Source organism: Bos taurus, chromosome 17 (assembly GCF_002263795.3).
Source record: "Bos taurus isolate L1 Dominette 01449 registration number 42190680 breed Hereford chromosome 17, ARS-UCD2.0, whole genome shotgun sequence".
In the NCBI taxonomy this organism is placed as follows: Eukaryota; Metazoa; Chordata; class Mammalia; order Artiodactyla; family Bovidae; genus Bos; species Bos taurus.
In genome coordinates, this window is record NC_037344.1 from 53,137,165 (window position 1) to 53,156,220 (window position 19,056).

At 44.5% G+C, this 19,056-nt stretch overlaps 3 protein-coding genes across 3 annotated transcripts in view; all 3 read left to right on the plus strand.

The window, feature by feature from the left end:
* VPS33A (VPS33A core subunit of CORVET and HOPS complexes) overlaps positions 1-13,416 on the plus strand; it is a 29,571-nt gene extending 16,155 nt beyond the window's left edge. Inside the window, 7 exon segments of the mRNA NM_001046049.2 lie at positions 333-526; positions 2,080-2,206; positions 3,421-3,488; positions 4,378-4,515; positions 7,355-7,492; positions 12,175-12,343; positions 12,855-13,416. Of these exon segments, the coding sequence (NP_001039514.1) occupies positions 333-526; positions 2,080-2,206; positions 3,421-3,488; positions 4,378-4,515; positions 7,355-7,492; positions 12,175-12,343; positions 12,855-13,036 (1,016 nt within the window). The 3' untranslated portion in view covers positions 13,037-13,416.
* On the plus strand, positions 11,193-11,833 carry LOC100335936 (large ribosomal subunit protein uL6). The gene has a single exon (XM_059876366.1). The coding sequence runs from the start codon at positions 11,224-11,226 to the stop codon at positions 11,602-11,604; it is 381 nt and encodes a 126-aa protein (XP_059732349.1). The 5' UTR covers positions 11,193-11,223; the 3' UTR covers positions 11,605-11,833.
* Positions 13,417-14,142: 726 nt separating the features above from the next.
* On the plus strand, positions 14,143-19,033 carry LOC132342613 (uncharacterized). The gene has a single exon (XM_059876367.1). The coding sequence runs from the start codon at positions 18,561-18,563 to the stop codon at positions 18,693-18,695; it is 135 nt and encodes a 44-aa protein (XP_059732350.1). The 5' UTR covers positions 14,143-18,560; the 3' UTR covers positions 18,696-19,033.
* Positions 19,034-19,056: the final 23 nt, after the last annotated feature.

Sequence of the window (19,056 nt, forward strand, 5' to 3'; positions counted from 1 at the left end):
AACACCATAAGATAATGGGAGAGATCCTTGTAAAATTTTTTTAAGTGCAAACATAACCCATCCCTGAATAAGTTTAGAAAGTAACTAAACATTGCTGCAGTGATTTAGATAGGTGACTCCAAAGAAAAGTGGAACCATGATATTAATATTGAAGAGTGACTGCATTCTGTACTGTGATTGTGGAAAAATCAGAGCCTCAGTGCCATGCACCATTTTTTATAAAGCCAGCTTCCACCCTCTTCTGAGTTGGAAAATTCTATTTAAGTGCCTGAGCTAAACTGGTTCTTCCATTAAACGCACTCAGGGCCTTGTTCCCTTCCGCTGTTTTTCAGGTTATGTGAAATTACCTCCGGAGAAATTCGCACCTAAAAAACAGGGCGATGGTGGTAAGGACCTTCCTACGGAAGCAAAGAAGCTTCAGCTGAATTCTGCAGAGGAGCTGTACGCTGAGATCAGAGATAAAAACTTCAATGCTGTGGGCTCCGTGCTTAGCAAGAAAGCAAAGGTGATCTCTGCAGCATTCGAGGTGAGATGGTTTGGTTGTTACCCAGCTTCTGTAGGTCACAGGCTAGACTGCCCACCCCTCCTAGCGAGCAAGGACTGCCAAAGTGCAGCCACTGAGCAGGGCTGCAGTTCTGAGCAACTGTGGGCTCAGCCACTGGAGAACTCAAGGTTTTCTTTCTTTTTTTTTTAAATATATGCACCTTCATTCATTCATTCTGCACTTCGTAGCATGCAGGATCTTAGTTCCCCAATCAGGGCTGGAACCCCTGCCCCTGCATTGGAAGCAAGGAGTTCTAACCTCTGGACCACCAGGGAAATCCCCGCCAAGGTTTTCTTTTTAAACTTCTCCCCAGACCTATGAGAAAAGGTGTTTTTCTCTTTCAGGGAGAGAAAGGGGTAGTATTTTGAGTTTACAAGCGTTCACCATAAATATTTGTTTTACCTTCTTTGTAATTATTTCCCATCTCTCTCAAGAGGAAGCCAGCTGTACTCTAAATTTAAGATCCTCTATAATAGAACTTGCAATTTGGGCCAATAGCTCCCAGTTTAGCCAACATGCCAATGGCAAGGGAACTCTGCAGATGCAGGAGGTGATAATAAGAGCGAAATCCCAGGAGCCCAGAGCTTTTAAATGGACGGCTTCATTATCACCTTCCTCCCTCCTCTTGCCCAGCCACTGGTTTATTCTTGGTTAAGCTCATTTTTGAAATGGGAATTCAGTAAGATGCTGAACTCTGCGTGTTTAGTCTTTGGAAACATGTATTAGGAGAACTTTGAAGACTGATTTTTTTCACTGAGTGTGTATTTCCAGGTTTCATCTTTATTTTTTTTAGTGTTTTTTTTTTTTTTTTAACGTGGACCATTTAAAAAATCTTTATTGAACTTATTACCGTTTTTGCTTCTGTTGTTTATGTTCTGGTCTTTTGGCCATGAGGCATGTGTGATTCGACCAGGGATCAAACCCACACCCCCTGCATGGGAAGGTGAAGTCTTAAAACACTGGACATACCTGGGAGGTCCCTAGGTTCATCTTTGTTAGGATTCGTTAATTGATTTTCTTCAATTTTCTGAGTTACTTGCTTTACAATTACTAAACTTTGCAAAAAAAAAGAAAAATTTCTCACCACGAAGTAAGGTTGTTTTTATCCGTGGATAATATTCAAGATTGAGGTTCAGCAGTAAGAATGGATTTTTTTTCTGTTACAGAGGAAACTTTTTGCTATTTATGTTCCCCTCTTAATATAATGTCTTCATTTTAATTTTTTACTCAGAAATGTTTCTGGATAACCTAATATCGTCCTCCACAAATACTAATCACAATATTATCTGGTTCCTGGGAAGGAAAAAAACCTTAGGCATTTGCTCCCTAAAAAAGTACTAATGTAGTGAACAGGAACAGTGAGCCTGTCTTTTCTGTTTTTCTGTGTCATGTTGAAGATGGGTCTGGCCTGATTTATTTGTATTCCCTTCTTTCTTTTGCATTAGTATAAATTGAATGTCCCCTAAGCAATACAAAGAACAGAGCGCTTAAAATATCTTCCCCACTTCCTGCTCCTGCTGTTTTATGCATTTCAGGAAAGGCACAATGCCAAGACGGTTGGGGAGATCAAGCAGTTCGTTTCACAGCTGCCCCACATGCAGGCAGCGCGAGGCTCCCTCGCAAATCACACCTCGATTGCAGAGCTGATCAAAGATGTAACTAGTGAGTATCCTTGGGAAGTGATGGAGCTTGCCTGGGGCTGACTAGCACGAACCATGACTGACACCATGGCCATTGGCACCGCCATGCTCCCTTGGGAGGGTTAGCTCTGTTTTAATACCGTATGTTATCCTCAGTGTTAATTAAATGTTCCCATGTTTATAGTCAAAAATGTTCCCTTTGTGGTTAACTCAGTTTTCTTTCATTAATAAGATAATGTAATCATGTGATACAATATTTGGAATGTCAAAAAGAGAAAAAAATTCTTCCCCTAACATGAGGCAGTTAATTGTTTCGGTCTGGTTTTTATCCTGTCATTAAGGATTACTTAGAGCAGAATCCAGTTTCTGTTTTAGTTTTTGTTTTTCCCTTGAAGACTCCCTAGATGGAGAGTGTATGTTAAGTATTTTGAAAGAGCTTGGGAAATGTCTATTACACCAAAGATGAATTTACTTGTTAAAACACAGGCTGTAAAAGCTGAGTTAGAGATTGTTCAATGCCCTGTTTTATAAAGTATGCTTTGAATCTTACATAAAAGTGTTAGAAAATCAGTCCTTTGTTTTCATATTGATGGAAGTGGAGATCAGGTGAAACTGGGTTAGATCTGATGATGCAAGTAAAAGGCTCTTGGCAAATTAGCTTTCATTGATACTGAAGAAAAGGAGAAGGCAATGGCAACCCACTCCAGTACTCTTGCCTGGAAAATCCCATGGACGGAGGAGCCTGGTAGGCTTCAGTCCATGGGGTCGTGAGGAGTCAGACATGATTGAGCGACTTCACTTTTACTTTTCACTTTCATGCACTGGAGAAGGAAATGGCAGCCCGCTCCAGTGTTCTTGCCTGGAGAATCCCAGGGACGGCAGAGCCTGGTGGGCTGCCATCTATGGGGTCGCACAGAATCGGACACGACTGAAGTGACTTAGCAGTAGCAGCAGATACTGAAGAAAAATTCCTAAGATCTTATTAGAATCCTAAGGATATTGAGATTTCATGAGAGTCCTAAGAATAGCGAAAGGGTACAGTGGTTGACTATTCCTGGATGTAACTTAGGAGGTCAGAGTTATAGTTTTCCATGTTTCTTAGATTCTCCTCAGGTGGCAGTTTGAATTTTTGTTTGCTTTCTTTTTTGCATGTCATGTTTCCTAGTCATGCTCTGTGTATAAAAGCATTAACATTTATTGAATTTCTTACTTACAAATTTGCTGTTTCCATTTTAGCTTCTGAAGACTTCTTTGATAAATTGACAGTGGAGCAGGAGTTTATGTCTGGGATAGACACTGATAAAGTATGTGAAAATGAAACTGTTCTAGCAAATAATTGATACCTTATAAAAACTAAGATTACAGCTAGAAAAGCAATTGCTTTGATTCCCATGCCTTATCTAAATATTTTAAAGAGCAGGTGCAAAATGTGAAAACAGAGATCTTAATCAAGTATTTAAGATTATTGTATTGAAGGCACTTTCTTCAGTGCACAGAGAGGTGAGGCCCTGCCTCTAAAATCAAAGATCTCTAAATGAATAGATTTACTTCCTAAGTGAATTGATCTTTTTTTTTTAATTAATTAATTTATTTGGCTGCACCGGGTCTTAGTTGAGGCATGTGGGATCTTTTCGCTGTGGCATGTGGAATCCAGTTCCCTGACTAGGGATCGATCCCAGGCCCCCTGCATTGGGATTGCTGAGTCTTAGCCACTGGACCACCAGGGAGGTCCCAGCAAATTGGTCTGATAGTTCCTTTACATATCCACCTCTATTACTAAATTTGAAATGATTGAATTTGTGAAAACTCCCATCTTCTAGAAAGATTCTTGTTACTTTATGCTGATAAATTGCTGCTGGGATAGCCAGGATCACACACCCGGGACATGCAGCAGCCTCTGGAGGTTGTCCATCCATGGAGACAGATGAGTCCAGACAGGCTGCTGGGTCCCTCAAGTCTGCCCTCGCCAGCCTGTGCTCCCCGATCGCTGGCGTGTCTGCATGGTGGGGGGTGGGTGGTGTGTGTGTAGCAAGGGCCGAAGGAGCTACTCTGGAGGGAGCTGAGGGAAAGTGCAAAAAGAATGAGCCCTTCTTCCACTCATCTCCTTTATTTGACTTTGAAAAATAATAGTAAATATCCAGTTCTGTCAGTCCCCAGACCAGATGCTGGTGCCCATCTATACTTTGTTTTCAGGTCAACAGCTACATTGAGGATTGTATTGCCCAAAAACATCCCTTGATCAAGGTGTTAAGACTAGTTTGCCTCCAGTCTGTGTGCAATAGTGGACTCAAACAGAAAGTTCTGGATTATTACAAAAGAGAAATTCTACAGGTCAGTATGTTTTTAAATGACTAATTTGCCAGGGGTGAAAGCGTCTTTCTAAAAAAATACTTCCCAAAGCTGCTATTTGGGTGTAGGGTTTCCATTATCTTTTAAATGTTTTAATACCTGGAGGGATTGTCCTTGGTATTTGTCTGCTGTGTTTGCATAATAATAACGATAGTTAATGTTTATTGAGCTTTTACTACATGCCAGGCTTAGTTAGAAGAGTGTTATGTGTATTCATTTGTTTAATCCTTACAAAGGTGATGAGCGAGACAGTCTTATCCCCATTTTATGGATGAGAAAACCAAGGCACAGAGTAGTGCTGTAACTTGCCCAAGGTCAGCAGCTAGTGTGTGCCAGTTGTTGTTTTTCATTCCCTAAGTTGTGTCTCTTTGAGATGCCATGGACTGCAGCACTCCAGGCTTCTCTGTCCTCCACTATCTCCTGGAGTTTGCTTAAATTCATGTCCGTTGAGTTTGTGATGCCATCTAACTATCTCATCCTCTGTCATCCCCTTATCCTTTTGCCTTCAATCTTTCCCAGCATGAGGATCTTTCCCAATGAGTTGGCTGTTTGCATCAGCTGGCCAGGGTATTGAAGCTTTAGCTTCACCATCAGTCCTTCCAATGAATATTCAGGTTGATTTCGTTTAAAATTGAGTGGCTTGATCTCCTTGCAGTCTAAGGGACTCTCAAGAGTCTTCCAGCACCACAGTTCAAAAGCATCAATTCTTTGGTGCTCCACCTTTATGATCCAACTCACATCCGTACATGATACTGGAAAAACCATAGCTTTGACTATGTGGACCTTTCTTGGTAAAGTGATGTCTCTGCATTTTAATACTTGTCTACGTTTGTCATAGCTTTTCTTCCAAGGAACAAGCATCTTTTGATTTCACAGCTGTAGTCACTGTCCACAGTGATTCTGGAGCCCAAGAAAGTAACGTCTGTCACTGCTTCCACTTTCTCCTATCTGCCATGAAGTAATGGGACCAGATGCCATGAACTTAGTTTTTTTAATACTTAGTTTTAAGCCAGTTCTTCCACTCTCCTCTTTTACCCTCATCAAGAGAGTCTTCAGTTCCTCTTCACTTTCTGCTGTAAGAGTGGAATCATCTGCATATCTGCGGTTGTTGTGTTCTTTCCCAGAGAATCCCATGGATAGTGTGTACCGGAGCCAGGACTAACCCCAGACAGCCAGGGACTAGTGCTCCTGCTCTTTAACCAGACAATTCCACAGAGGAAGGGAACTTTCTGATGATGATTCCTTAGCCGACTTACTTAAATCAAGCCTGTTACTTTATAGTAAGGAAAAGCCCACCATTGTTTTTAAAAGTCTCCTCTCTGTTTAAAAATGTTTCAGCTGTATGTATTTGCTGTTACTATTTACAGTTAAGTACATTATTGTCAAAACTAAATACTCACTTAGTTTGGGTTTTTTGTTTGCTTCTCCTTTAAAAAATTACATGTGCATTCTCATCATATAACATTCAAATGAAGCAGAAGTATATGGTGCAAGGGCTTCCCAGGTAGGTAGCTCAGAAGGTAAAGAATCTGCCTGCAATGCAGGAGACCCGAGTTCACCCCCTAGGTCTGGGAAATCCCCTGGAGAAGGGAATGGCAACCCATTCCAGTATTATTATTGCCTGGAGAATTTCATGGACAGAGGAGCCTGGCAGGCTACAGTCCATGGAGTTGCAAAGAGTTGGACACAACTGAGCATCTAACACACACACACACACACACACACACACACCGTACAAACTGTGACGCCCCGCCTTGCCTCCCCTGCCCACCATTCCCCTCCCTGGAGGGGACTTACATGAGCAGTTTGGTTGGAGTGCTTCCAGATCCCCTTCTTTGCGTGTGTGTACAAAGAACGTTTACATACACAGACCATGGGGCGAGACCAACTGGATCTGAGTCCCAGCTCTGTTACTCATTAGCTGTGTGACCTTGGGCAAGTTATTTAAAGTTCTCTGTAAAATGGAGATAATAGTATCTACCTCATGGGGTTATAGTAAGAATGATTAAGTTAACATATATAAAGCACTTAAAACATGGAAAGTATCATATAAGCATCAGCTTTTATTACTCATTAGATCTCTTTTAATAGAGATAAAATCCTATTATGTGAAGTACAGTAAGTCCCCTACACACAAACCTTCAAAAATTAAAAACTTTCAAAGATGTGAATGTGCATTCCATCAATGTGAGACTTAAGAGAAACTTCAGCTTGCCCTCCAATTGTGTTAGTTGGGTACTCAGGCTAACTTTGCTGGACTTAAAAACACACTCTCAGAACAGAACTTTTTCGTATCTAGAGGACTTAACTATATTCTATTTTTTTGTCCTTAAGAATAAATCCAGAAACTTGTTCTTAATCAGGATGTGTAGGTCTGCCTCATTCTGCTTTTAACAGCTAGTTATATTCCATATGAAAATATACTATAATTTTTTTTTTTGGCCATGCTGTGGGGGATCTCAGTTGCCTGACCAGGGATCAGACCCCCACCTCCTGGGGTGGAAACATGGGATCTTAACCACTGGATTGCCAGGGATGTCCAGAATACTATAATTTATTTGATGCTCACTTAAGTTGGGCCCATAAATTCTCGGAACTTGAAAGTGAAAAGTTTAAATCCTTTGAGTAATCCAGTGAGCTGGATTTGTTGTCATGGGCAAGCAGCTTTAGGACAGGCTTCCGTCCTGCCCTGCCTGCGCCCGCGGACAGTCATCACCTGGATTTTGGTAACGTGCCCCAGAGTGCTCACCAGTGAATTTGTTGGAAGTGCTCCTTTTTGAAAGTCACAGAAACCATTTTCCTGATTTGATTTCTCTTGCAGACCTACGGCTACGAGCACATCCTGACCTTGCACAACCTCGAGAAGGCTGGTCTGCTGAAGCCACAGACGGGGGGCAGAAACAATTACCCCACTATCCGGAAAACGTTACGCCTTTGGATGGATGATGTAAATGAGCAAGTAAGATGCTCCTCTTCAACTCACTGAGAGCTTCCCAGGTGGCTCAGTGGTAAAGAGACCGCCTGGCAATGCAGAAGATAATAATAATAGGAGACTCGGGTTCTATCCCTGGGTCGGGAGGATCCCCTGGAGGAGGAAATGGCAACTCACTCCAGTATTCTTGCCTGAAAAATCCCATGGCCAACGGAGCCCGGTGGGCTACAGTCCACGGGGTCGCAGAGTCAGACACCCCTGTGCATACTTCAGCTCATTTGAGTTCCCATTGCTGGTGTATTGCCATGACATACGCTACTTGATCTATTCACCTGCTTTGCTTTCTAAAGACAGTTTTCTAATTTTTTTTTTTTTTTAATGTGTGGATCCTGGCAGAAAGCAGTGCTCTTGTACTGAGAAGTTTGATGGAGTTTTATAAAGATGGGGTGGGACAGGCAGTGCAGTAGAGAACCACTTACCCCCTCCCATCTGAGGTCTGAGGGCAGGGGTTCCAGAACCAGGAGAGCAGAGCTGTGTGGTGACAAGCCAAGGGACTCAACCAGCCTCTGGCAGCATTACAGAGAGGGATTCGGGCAACAAAACGTGACCGCACAGTCCTGTCCTCTCCATTTTCGAGCTGGTGTGGAGCCCACAGGGCTGCCTCCTGGGCACACAGCACCAGGTAGAAGGTGGGGAGGGTCAGGCAAGGATCCAGTACAAAAGGAAAGCAGATGGTGAGAAGCAAGGTTCCTCCCACAGCCAACCCGTCTCCACTCAGAATTGATCACTAGAACCAGTTTGTTACGCATCTTCCCAGAAAGATTCTGTATATAGACAAACATTTTTTAAAATATTTATTTATTGATTTGGCCGCTCTGGGGTCTTAATTGTGGCATGTGGGATCTAGTTCCCTGAACAGAGATCGAACCCGGGCCCTCTGCATTGGAGTACAGAGTATTACCCGCTGGACCACCAGGCAATCCTAGACAAACATTTTTACATAAATGGTGCATATTCTATACCTTGGGTCTTCAAAGTAGGGTGCACTTTGCTTTATATTTGTTATTTATTCCTATCTTTCTAAATTTCATTTTTCTTATATTCTTTTTTTGGTTTTTCATAAGGGGCTTTATTAGGCTGCCTCTTGGCACAAAAGCTAACAATTAAACAATCTCTTCTCTCAGTACTAAAATTGGATTGTTTCTCCCCAGTGGGAATATCAGTTCAGTTCAGTTCAGTCGCTCAGTCGTGTCCAACTCGTTGCAACCCCATGAACTGCAGCATGCCAGGCCTCCCTGTCCATCACCAACTCCCAGAGTCCACCCAAACCTATGTCCATTGTGTCGGTGATGCCATCCAAGCATTGCATCCTCTGTCATCCCCTTCTCCTCCTGTCCTTAATCTTTCCCAGCATCAGGGTCTTTTCAAATGAGTCAGCTCTCCACATCAGGTGGCCAGAGTATTGGAGTTTCAGCTTCAATATCAGTCCCTCCAATGAACCCAGGACCTATCTCCTTTAGGATGGACTGGTTGGATCTCCTTGCGGTCCAAGGGACTCTCAAGAGTCTTCTCCAACACCACAGTTCAAAAGCATCAATTCTTCGGCGCTCAGCCTTCTTCACAGTCCAACTCTCACATCCATACATGACCACTGGAAGAACCATAGCCTTGACTAGACAGACCTTTGTTGGCAAAGTAACGTCTCTGCTTTTGAATATGCTATCTAGGTTGGTCATAACTTTCCTTCCAAGGAGTAAGCATCTTTTAATTTCATGGCTGCAGTCACCATCTGCAGTGATTTTGGAGCCCAGAAAAATAAAGTCTGTCACTGTTTCCACTGTTTCCCCATCTATTTGCCATGAAGTGATGGGACCAGATGCCATGATCTTTGTTTTCTGAATGTTAAGCTTTAAGCCAACTTTTTCACTCTCCTCTTTCACTTTCATCAAGAGGCTCTTTAGTTCTTCTTCACTTTCTGCCATAAGGGTGGTGTCATTTGCATATCTGAAGTTATTGATATTTCTCCCAGAAATCTTGATTCCAGCTTGTGCTTCCTCCAGCCCAGCGTTTCTCATGATGTACTGTGCATATAAGTTAAATAAGCAGGGTGACAATACACAGCCTTGACGTATTCCTGTCCCTATTTGGAACCAGTCTGTTGTTCCATGGCCAGTTCTAACTGTTGCTTCTGGACCTGTATATAGGTTTCTCAAGAGGCAGGTCAGGTGGTCTGGTATTCCCATCTCTTTCAGAATTTTCCACAGTTTATTGTGATCCACACAGTCAAAGGCTTTGGCGTAGTCAGTAAAGCAGAAATAGATGTTTTTCTGGAACTCTCTTGCTTTTTCCATGATCCAGCGGATGTTGGCAATTTGATCTCTGGTTCCTCTGCCTTTCCTAAAACCAGCTTGAACATCTGGAAGTTCACGGTTCACATATTGCTGAAGCCTGGCTTGGAGAATTTTGAGCTTTACTAGCGTGTGAGATGAGTGCAGTTGTGCAGTAGTTTGAACATTCTTTGGCATTACCTTTCTTTGGGATTGGAATGACAGCCGTAATTCCCGTGTTGTACAGTGTAAATGATGTATTAGTTTGGCTCTTCACTGCCCTGACCAGCCTGTACCTACCTCACCCACCCACCTCTTACCCTCTCAGCACTCAGGTTCTTACTTCCCCGAGAAGGGACGAAACCTGTTGTGCTTCCTGCAGTGCACGTACAGAGTCTTAATCCATGGATCACCAGGGAGGTCCCCTCCTTCATTCATTTATATATGTATTTGACTGCATTAGGCCTCAGTTGCTGCCTGTGGGATCTTTTACTATGACGTGTGGGTTTAGTTGCCCTGCAGCGTGTGAGATCTTAGTTCCCCAGCTAGGAAATCGAACCTGTATCCGCTGCATTGGGAGGTGGATTCCTAACCACTGGACCACCAGAGAAGTCCCCCCTCCTTCATTCTTTTAACTTCTTTTTAATTGCACCATAGTGGTTTTCAGTTATATCTTGTTTTATGATTTATTAGAAATTCAAGTCATTTGCAGTCTTTCACTAGTTCATTCAGTGTTGCATTAATATGTTTGTGCTTTGGTCTTTTCTCCTCTGGAGCACAAGCCCCTTTGTGGGATAAATGCCTGAAAGGAGAATTGACAGGTGCAAGGGTTCTGTTTCTCGGCTAGAGAGTTCCACTTTACTTGCCAGGAAGTTTCTTGCCAAACCAAGTAACAACTTTCCATCTTCAGTTCCTAGAGATGCTTTGAGTGGCTTTTGAAGGTTTGAGTCGAAAGTGCACCTTTGGATGGAACAGTATGGAAACGTGTACATTACCATGTGTTAAATACATAGGCAGTGGGAATTTGCTGTGTGACGCACGGAGCTCAAATCCAATGCTCTGTGACAAACTAGAGGGGTGGGATGGGGTAGGAGGGAGGCTCAAGAGGGAGGGGATGTATGTATACCTATCCAGGTGGTGCTAGTGGTAGAACCTGTCTGCAGATGCAGGAGACTTGGGTTTGATCCCTAGGTCAGGAAGATCCCCTGGAGGAAGAAATGGTAACTCAGTCCAGTATTTTTGCCTGGAAAATTCCATGGACAGAGGAGCCTGGTGGGCTCCAGTCCATGAGGTCGCAGAGAGTCAGACTCGATTGCACACATGCACACATGGCTGATTCGTGTTGATGTATGGCAGAAACACAATATTGTAAAGTAATTATCCTCCAATTAAAAGTAAATTACAGCTCTCTTTGCCGCATCTACTGTGAGAATGAAGACCATTCTCAGCAACCAGACTGTCGACATCCCAGAAAATGTCGACATTAACTTGAAGGGACGGACAGTTATTGTGAAGGGCCCCAGAGGCACCCTGCGGAGGGACTTCAATCACATCAATGTAGAACTCAGTCTCCTTGGAAAGAAAAAGAAGAGGCTCCGTGTTGACAAATGGTGGGGAAACAGAAAAGAACTGGCCACTGTTCGCACAGTCTGTAGTCACGTACAGAACATGATCAAGGGTGTTACACCGGGTTTCCGTTACAAGATGAGGTCGGTGTATGCCCACTTCCCCATCAACGTTGTTATTCAGGAGAATGGTTCTCTTGTGGAAATCCGAAATTTTTGGGGTGAAAAATATATACGCAGGGTTTGAATGAGGCCAGGGGTTGCCTGTTCAGTATCTCAAGCCCAGAAAGATGAGTTGATTCTTGAAGGAAATGACATTGAACTTGTGTCAAATTCAGCTGCTTTGATTCAGCAAGCCACCACAGTTAAAAACAAGGATATCAGAAAATTTTTGGATGGTATCTATGTTTCTGAAAAAGGAACAGTTCAGCAGGCTGATGAATAAGATCTCAGTGATCCTGCTGCAGAAACAACAAGATAGCAGATGGTTCTGTGGACTCAGTTGTGGTGTTTTAAAGAGACAATAAAAACTCTTGATTTGAAAAAAAAAAGTAAATTACAAAAAAAGGTGACCCCTTGGCTGCTAAGAACAGAGCCAAGCATGAGTAGACTGGAGAAGAATATTTTGATATTAGAGAAAGATATTTCAATATTGCTGCCAGATATTTCAGCATTGGAGCAAGCTATTTTTAGGGCTTTGTGTTTCTACTTCAAAGCCAAATCAAATAATTTTGCATTACCCCAAAAGCCGCAGTTAGGTGGCTCCACTTCTCTGTCTCTTGCTGTACAAGCTTTTTTCTCTTCAATTATTTAACAGAATCCCACAGACATATCGTACGTATACAGTGGTTACGCTCCGCTCAGTGTGCGACTGGCCCAGCTGCTTTCCCGGCCTGGCTGGCGGAGTATTGAGGAAGTTCTGCGCATCCTCCCAGGGCCCCACTTTGAGGAACGGCAGCCGTTGCCCACAGGACTGCAAAAGAAACGTAAGTCCAGGGCCCGTATCTACAGATACTCATGCGCTGTTTCTGTGGTTTTCGCATATTAACGCACTTGCTTTATACATTTGTAAAGGACTTAGGAGTCAGAGTCCAATATACTGCTGCTGTTAGTTGTGAATTACATTGTAAGCACTGGAGCGCATTACTCCCTTAGGAGTAGCAGATTTCAACCTCTGAGTTGAGGATCTCCTAAGTTAGAAAAAACATTGAGATCAAAATCATGGTTCCTGAGTTTCAAGTGAACTGTCTGTACCAAGACATATACGACTTTTCTTAGGAATGATGCAGTTTTTTTAAGAGGTGGGAAAAGAAGCATCGATAATAAATTGTTCTTCCGTTGCAGTCCAGGGGTTAAGACTCTGTGCATTCCAATGCTGGGGGTGAGGGTTTGATCCCTGGTCAGGAAACTATGATCCCACATGCTGCACAGCCAAAAATAAATACATAATTTTCAAAAATAATGATAATTCTTCATTCTGAAATGTTCAAATTTTAGGTCAACCAGGAGAAAACCGAGTCACTCTGATCTTTTTCCTCGGGGGTGTAACCTTTGCTGAAATTGCTGCCCTGCGATTTCTCTCCCAGCTGGAAGATGGAGGTACAGAATATGTCATCGCCACCACTAAACTAATCAACGGGGCCAGCTGGTTAGAGTCACTAATGGAAAAACCTTTCTAGGGTGTTCCAAGTAGACTTACCAATGAACTACAGAATAAACTGCTCCTTTGAAGAAGTTACGGGAACGGCAGTGCAGTTCCATGGAGGAATAACAACAGGAATGCAGAATTTACTTCGGGGTCAGCTTCTTAAATTAGGCTGTTTTCTCCGTTCAGTTTCTCTTTTGTGTTCTTAAATTTTTTAAAGAAGAATGGAAGAGACTCAGCCTGTGTAAAAGAAATCCCAGTTTTTCATGTTCTGAGCCCAGGATCTCCATTAGAGACCTCTGGAAATATATGAAGCGTGGTGGGGATGGATAATCTGTTCAGCCATAAATGGGGCCAGTTCTTAAGAACGCAGGGACCAACCAGGTAAAAATGAAAATAAAAGTGGAAGTCCAACCCCTAATAAACAGTGCTGAATTTCTTGGAGGTGCATCATGCCTAGGGCAGTGGCCAAGTGTTAGGGACCTGGGGCTGGTATCTCAAATACCTGAGTTTGAGACTGTTTTTTCCTGTCGAACATGGCACCATACATCCAGTGTCACCGGTCTCTATGTTACCTGGTCGTCAGGGCAAGTTTTGGCTCCTTCTGTTTTTGATTCCAGTGCTTCTAAAAAAGCAAAAGGTTTGGAAGAGCTTCTTGCCGAAGAACAGATTTTATGCTGTGATCAGCTGAATTGGTGTGGGTCCCCAACTTATCAAGGGCTTTTTACATTGAGGAAAACTCAGCTTTCTGAGAATGTATTTGAAGATGTGTTCTTAGTGCATGTTATTAAGAAATTTCAGTGGTAGATGCCTTCAGTTTTCTTCCCTGCTCATCGTGAGCCCCACCATCCAGCTGGTTCCCCCCCGTAAGCAGTGACAGCTTTGCTTTGGCATGTGGCAGCTCCCCCTCCCAGGTAAGTGCCACACCTGCTGCCCCAGCAGTCTGCAGCCACTCCTTACACAGCCTCCGGTGTTTGTTATGCTAGGAAACACCCAGCTCCCTGGTTTGGTGATGTCATCCCCCTCTGGTGCAGCTTGTTGGTGATCCAGGCATCCAGCTGCTACCTTTCCTGGGGGAGACTGCTAGGCTGTAGAAGGGAAGAGGGAAGGTGCTGGCAGAGAAGTTGGAAATCTCCCTCCTGCACTGTCCCAGCATCCGAAAGAGTTAAGGCCAAGAAGGGGACTAAATTAATGGTTTTATAGCCCTTGCCCAAGTCTCCAGCAAAATTAGTTGACCCCTCCCCCTTCTTTGCTGGGGTCCAAAGTCAGTGTCCCTCCCCAGGTGTCATTTCTTTTCTTTTTTTTTTTAAATTATTTATTTGGCTCCACTGGGTCTCAGTTGCAGCACTTGGGATCTTCTTTGCTGCAGCATGTGGGATCTAGTTCCCTGACAAGGGATCAAACCCAGGCCCTCTGCATTGAGAGCACAGAGTCTTAGCCAGCGGATCACCAGGGAAGTCCCCTGAGGTGTCATTTCTGTTGTTAATTAGTACCTGTACATGTTTTTGTCTCTAGTGAAATTCTGTTAGCACATGCCATGTTATGAGTGAAGGAGAAATCCTGCATTTAAAAAAAATCTCTTTAATGTAAAAATGAGGGGTAGAAGAGGGAATATTTAAAAGATAAGCTTCTTGTGAATTTAACTTGGCTTTAACATTCAGTATTTGGAAAGGTCTTAAAGAAAGCAATCCCTGTTTTAGGAATCCTTTCTCAACTCCTTGTTAGCCCAGGGAGATTAGTTTATACCTTCCAGCCCCAGTGGCTCTCAGTCTTAGCTGCTGTAGAGAATAAAATGCACCTTGTCCATCAGTGTTTTTGGCTCCTGGGATTCAATTCCAGTCCAGGCAAGTGCCCTTGGCTGGGGTTTTGTCCTGTGAACAGATGCTCAGTTGTGTCTCATGTGTCTGCATTCACTCATGACTCTCCATTCTCTTGCTCTGAGCATAGTTAGGTCAGCTCCTAAAAATGCATTCAGCATAAGACTTCAAAACCTCAATTGCTCCATTTGTATGCAAATAGAAAGTGGGGGATAATTATATATTATACGCCTTTGTGTAAGTTCACTTAATACTTGAAGCAGTCTTTGTCCCAAAGAAGTGTGCCCTTACTGAGAAAACGGGTACGTGAATGGTACATTTATTCTTGGAAAGGGTGGATTGTTTACATCATGTCTGGACTTTTTGTCTAGTTGGATAGATGGTTCTGCAACACCAGCAGTCCTACAAAAAGAAGTCTCCGTAGATAAAGAAGCCTGCATAGGCGCTATTTTGTGTCCTTCTGTATACTTTTGAATTGTAGCCAAAAGAGAAATAAGTATTTGAACCCCAGTTTAACTGTGGAGCAAGAGACTAATGGTTAAAGGAGGTTTAAAACAGCACACTGTAAAGTTTTTCTTGTATATTGGAGTACAGCTGATTAACAATGTTGTGATAGTTTCAGGTGGACAGCAAAGGGACTCAGCCATACATGTATCCATTCTCCCCAAATCCAGGTAACAGCACATTTAATTCTTGAAGAGAACTGGGAAGGGAGATTTCCATGTGTTCAGCCACTGTAGCTCTGTCCTAATGACAAGTGGATTATAATTAATCTGACATGTAGTCTGTCTCTTGTTTTCAGTTGAACTGTTTATATTCAGCAGAGCTGAACTCAAAAAAAAGAAATACTTCTTTAAAAAAAACCAGAACAAACTGAGTGCCTAAAGCAGCCAGTAAGAGGGGCTGTGCTAAGGATGGCAAGGCAGAGAAATACAGACACCGCATAAGACTATGAATGATAAACAGAATGAATTATACTTGAGAACCTTGTATATATTTCAGTCCTATGGTTTAACAATGACATAGTGTAGAAAATAGAGGATGTTTTTTGTCATCCAGCAATCAAAGACAGTACTGTAAAATTTCTCAGACTCTCATTTCTAAATGGATGCATGTGAACTTCAAGCTACATAATGTGTCTCAGCTTCAGTTACTCCACTGCGACATTATTTAGTTGCTAAGTCAGGTCTGACTCTTTACGACCCCATGGACTGTAGCCCACTAAGCTCTTCTATCCATGGGCTTTTCCCAGGCAAGAATACTGAAGTGGGCAGCCATTTCCTTCTCCAGGGGTTCTTCCCAACCCAGAGATCAAACCCATGTCTTCTGCAGTGGCAAGTGGATTCTGTACCACTGAGCCACCTGAGAAGGCCACTCCGTTGGTATAAAATACCCCAAATTGGGTGGTGATTAGAGTCTACAAAGGCTGGAACACAAAACTGCCTTAAGATATCCATATGAAGGATGTGAGAGTTAAAGGGTAACAGAATCAGGTCTATTTTAGTAGCCTTTTGCATGTTACTTTGGTGTGGGATTAGAATATAAATCTCAGCCATACTTGCCTGCGACTCGGCAGGACACAGCCCTCCAGATGACCAGGTCTCTGTGGGGAGTAATTACTCACTGGCTTCCTGCACGCAGCTTGATAATGTTCCGCTCCTGTTTTCAACCCGGCTGCAGCGGGGCAATGATTTGATAATAAGAGATCCTGATCAAATTAGAGAGCCATTTGGCTTCTGGATGAAGATGTTGATAAAAGTGTTGATGTCCATGCTGCCTGTTTTTTTTTAAAGGTCAAAACATAGTCTTAACTACAAACTACTACAAAAAACAGGAATGGGGAGCAGCATAAAGTTTGTGCTTTCTTTTCCCTTCATTGTTACATCTGGGAAAGGGTCTGTTCTTTATTGGCTGGAATCCTGACTGGTTCTTTTAACCTTAACATTTGGAGGAGTTGAAATTGGAAGTAGGTACATTGCGAAGGTGTCTATATAATAAGTCTCTAAACTGCAACTCTGAATTAGAATCTAGCACTTGAGAGCTCTTGGTTTTCTGAGCTAGTTCTCACACAAATGCTTGTAATTGCATGTTTTAAGACAAAAAAGCTAAAGTTTTTGCTTTAGTTGGACAGTCATAAGTGAATGTTGTATGTACAGTGGTTCTTCTTGTCTGAGACTCAAGGATGGGACTGCTGTTTGTGGAAGTTTGTTAGAAAAGAATCTGGACTGTATCCCATCCACAGTGTTTAGAAAAGCCAGGCAGAAGGGCCATGAAATCCCCCCTGTGTACCACTTGCTCAGCGCCTCTAAGACAGGAGCTTTTGCAGGCAACCTTAGAGCCGTGTGGGCTGTGATGGTGACACAGGCAGAGGGTGGGCAAGCCTGCCAGCGCCCTGCCTGGTCTGGACTTGCCTGTGCACAGCTCCGTGAGAGCTCAGGGACCACGTGGAGATTGTGATTGGTCTCTAGACCACACCTAGTTGGTGAGTGCAGCTGCTGCCTGAAAGTCCCTCAGCTTTGCCGACATCACTGGAGCGCACACAAGCCTACCTTCGGACAGCAGACCGGAGAGGGACCGCAGAGCTGCCACAGTGGAGGATTCGTGGAAACTTTGTTGAGTGAGTGAAATGGGGAGACAGGGAAGTTGGTGGCTGGCACTGAGGGGTGTTGCTGGGCAGGGCAGCAGTGGAGGTAAAGAATTGGTTTGTAATTGTTACCATCTGATTCCATCCGAGGTGGATGGTGGAAGATAGAGGGCTGGAGCGGATGCCAAGAGCACAATGGGCAAAGAGATAAGCCCAGAGTCAAACTGATACCCACCTCTTGGCACTCCTGCGATCCTGGCTGGCCATAAAGCAGCGGTCCTCGGACTCTTGTAAATAGATAAGCCTTGGGGCCAGAAAAATTGCAGAAGGGCTGCAGTGAGGGCCCGCTGCTTTCCCCCTACTCAAAACGATCTCTTCCTCTCCTAAGCAGCGCTGACAGCTGGGGCTGCGGCTTGAATGATGGCAAAAAGCAAGCTTTACTCCATTAGCCCATTAACAACACTCACAACATTAAAAATGCAGGAGGTGGATGGGAGGAGAGGGCTGGAGATGAAGACCAGTGCAGCAGCGGGAGCTGGGAACTCTCCTCTCTAGGCTTCCCTGCTCCGAGCTCAGATCCAGATCAGGAGCCAAAGAATGAGAACGTTCAGTTTAAAAGAACTATATGATATAAATGTAGACAGTGTCCACGTGGGTTGTTAGGGAGAAAATCAGCCCTTTGGGCTTCCTTAGCCTCGGAGAGGGCAATGGCAACCTACTCCAGTACTCTTGCCTGGGAAATCCCATGGACGGAGGAGCCTGGTAGGCTGCAGTCCATGGGGTCGCGAAGAGTCGGACACGACTGAGCAACTTCACTTTTCACTTTCATGCACTAGAGAAGGAAATGGCAACCCACTCCATATTCTTGCCTGGAGAATCCCAGGAATGGGAGCCTGGTGGGCTGCCGTCTATGGGGTCGCACAGAGTCGGACACGACTGACGTGACTTAGCAGCAGCAGCCTTAGGAAGGTGTGTTTATACTTTTTAGAGGTCCTAGTCTAGCCCCGTGTCCACACTGCCTCTAACGGTGCGGGACTCGGTTGCGCTCGCTTAGTGTTCAGCGGAGGTTGGTCTAGCGAAAGAACCGTCCTCTTGGCGTGCTCAAGGTCTCCTGGGTGCCCCCACCCTGCAGGTTCTCGGGCCTCCCGCGTAGGGCGATGCCGACCTCGTCCACCATCCACGTGCTGCAGCTTCTGCGAGAGCTGCTGGCCTTCGTGCTCCTCAGCTACACGGTGCTCATCGGGGCGCTGCTGCTGGCCGGTTGGACCACCTACTTCCTGGTGCTGAAGTGACAGCGCCGCCTGCCCGGCTCCCTGCCCCTCCCACCTCCCGCCCCGCACCCGGCCCCAACCACCTGCCCTCCAGGGCGCTGCTCCGCCTCCGACCTCTGCTCCGCCTCCGACCTCTGTCCTGACGGACCCGCACGGCCGGCCAGCCAACCAGAGAACTCTCCAGGGGCGAGGACCCGAGACCCTGTCCAAACACCCTTGGCGACGGCCGACTTCGCTCGGCTCCCTCTACCCCAGGGTCGGCTCCGCCCCGCCGCGCCCCACGCGGAAGCTCTGGCGGTTAGGTGTCTGGCAACGCGGTTTCTGCCGTTACCTTCAGCCCCGCCCCTTTCATCGTCTGTCCAATCCCGACTGCGCTCTCGGG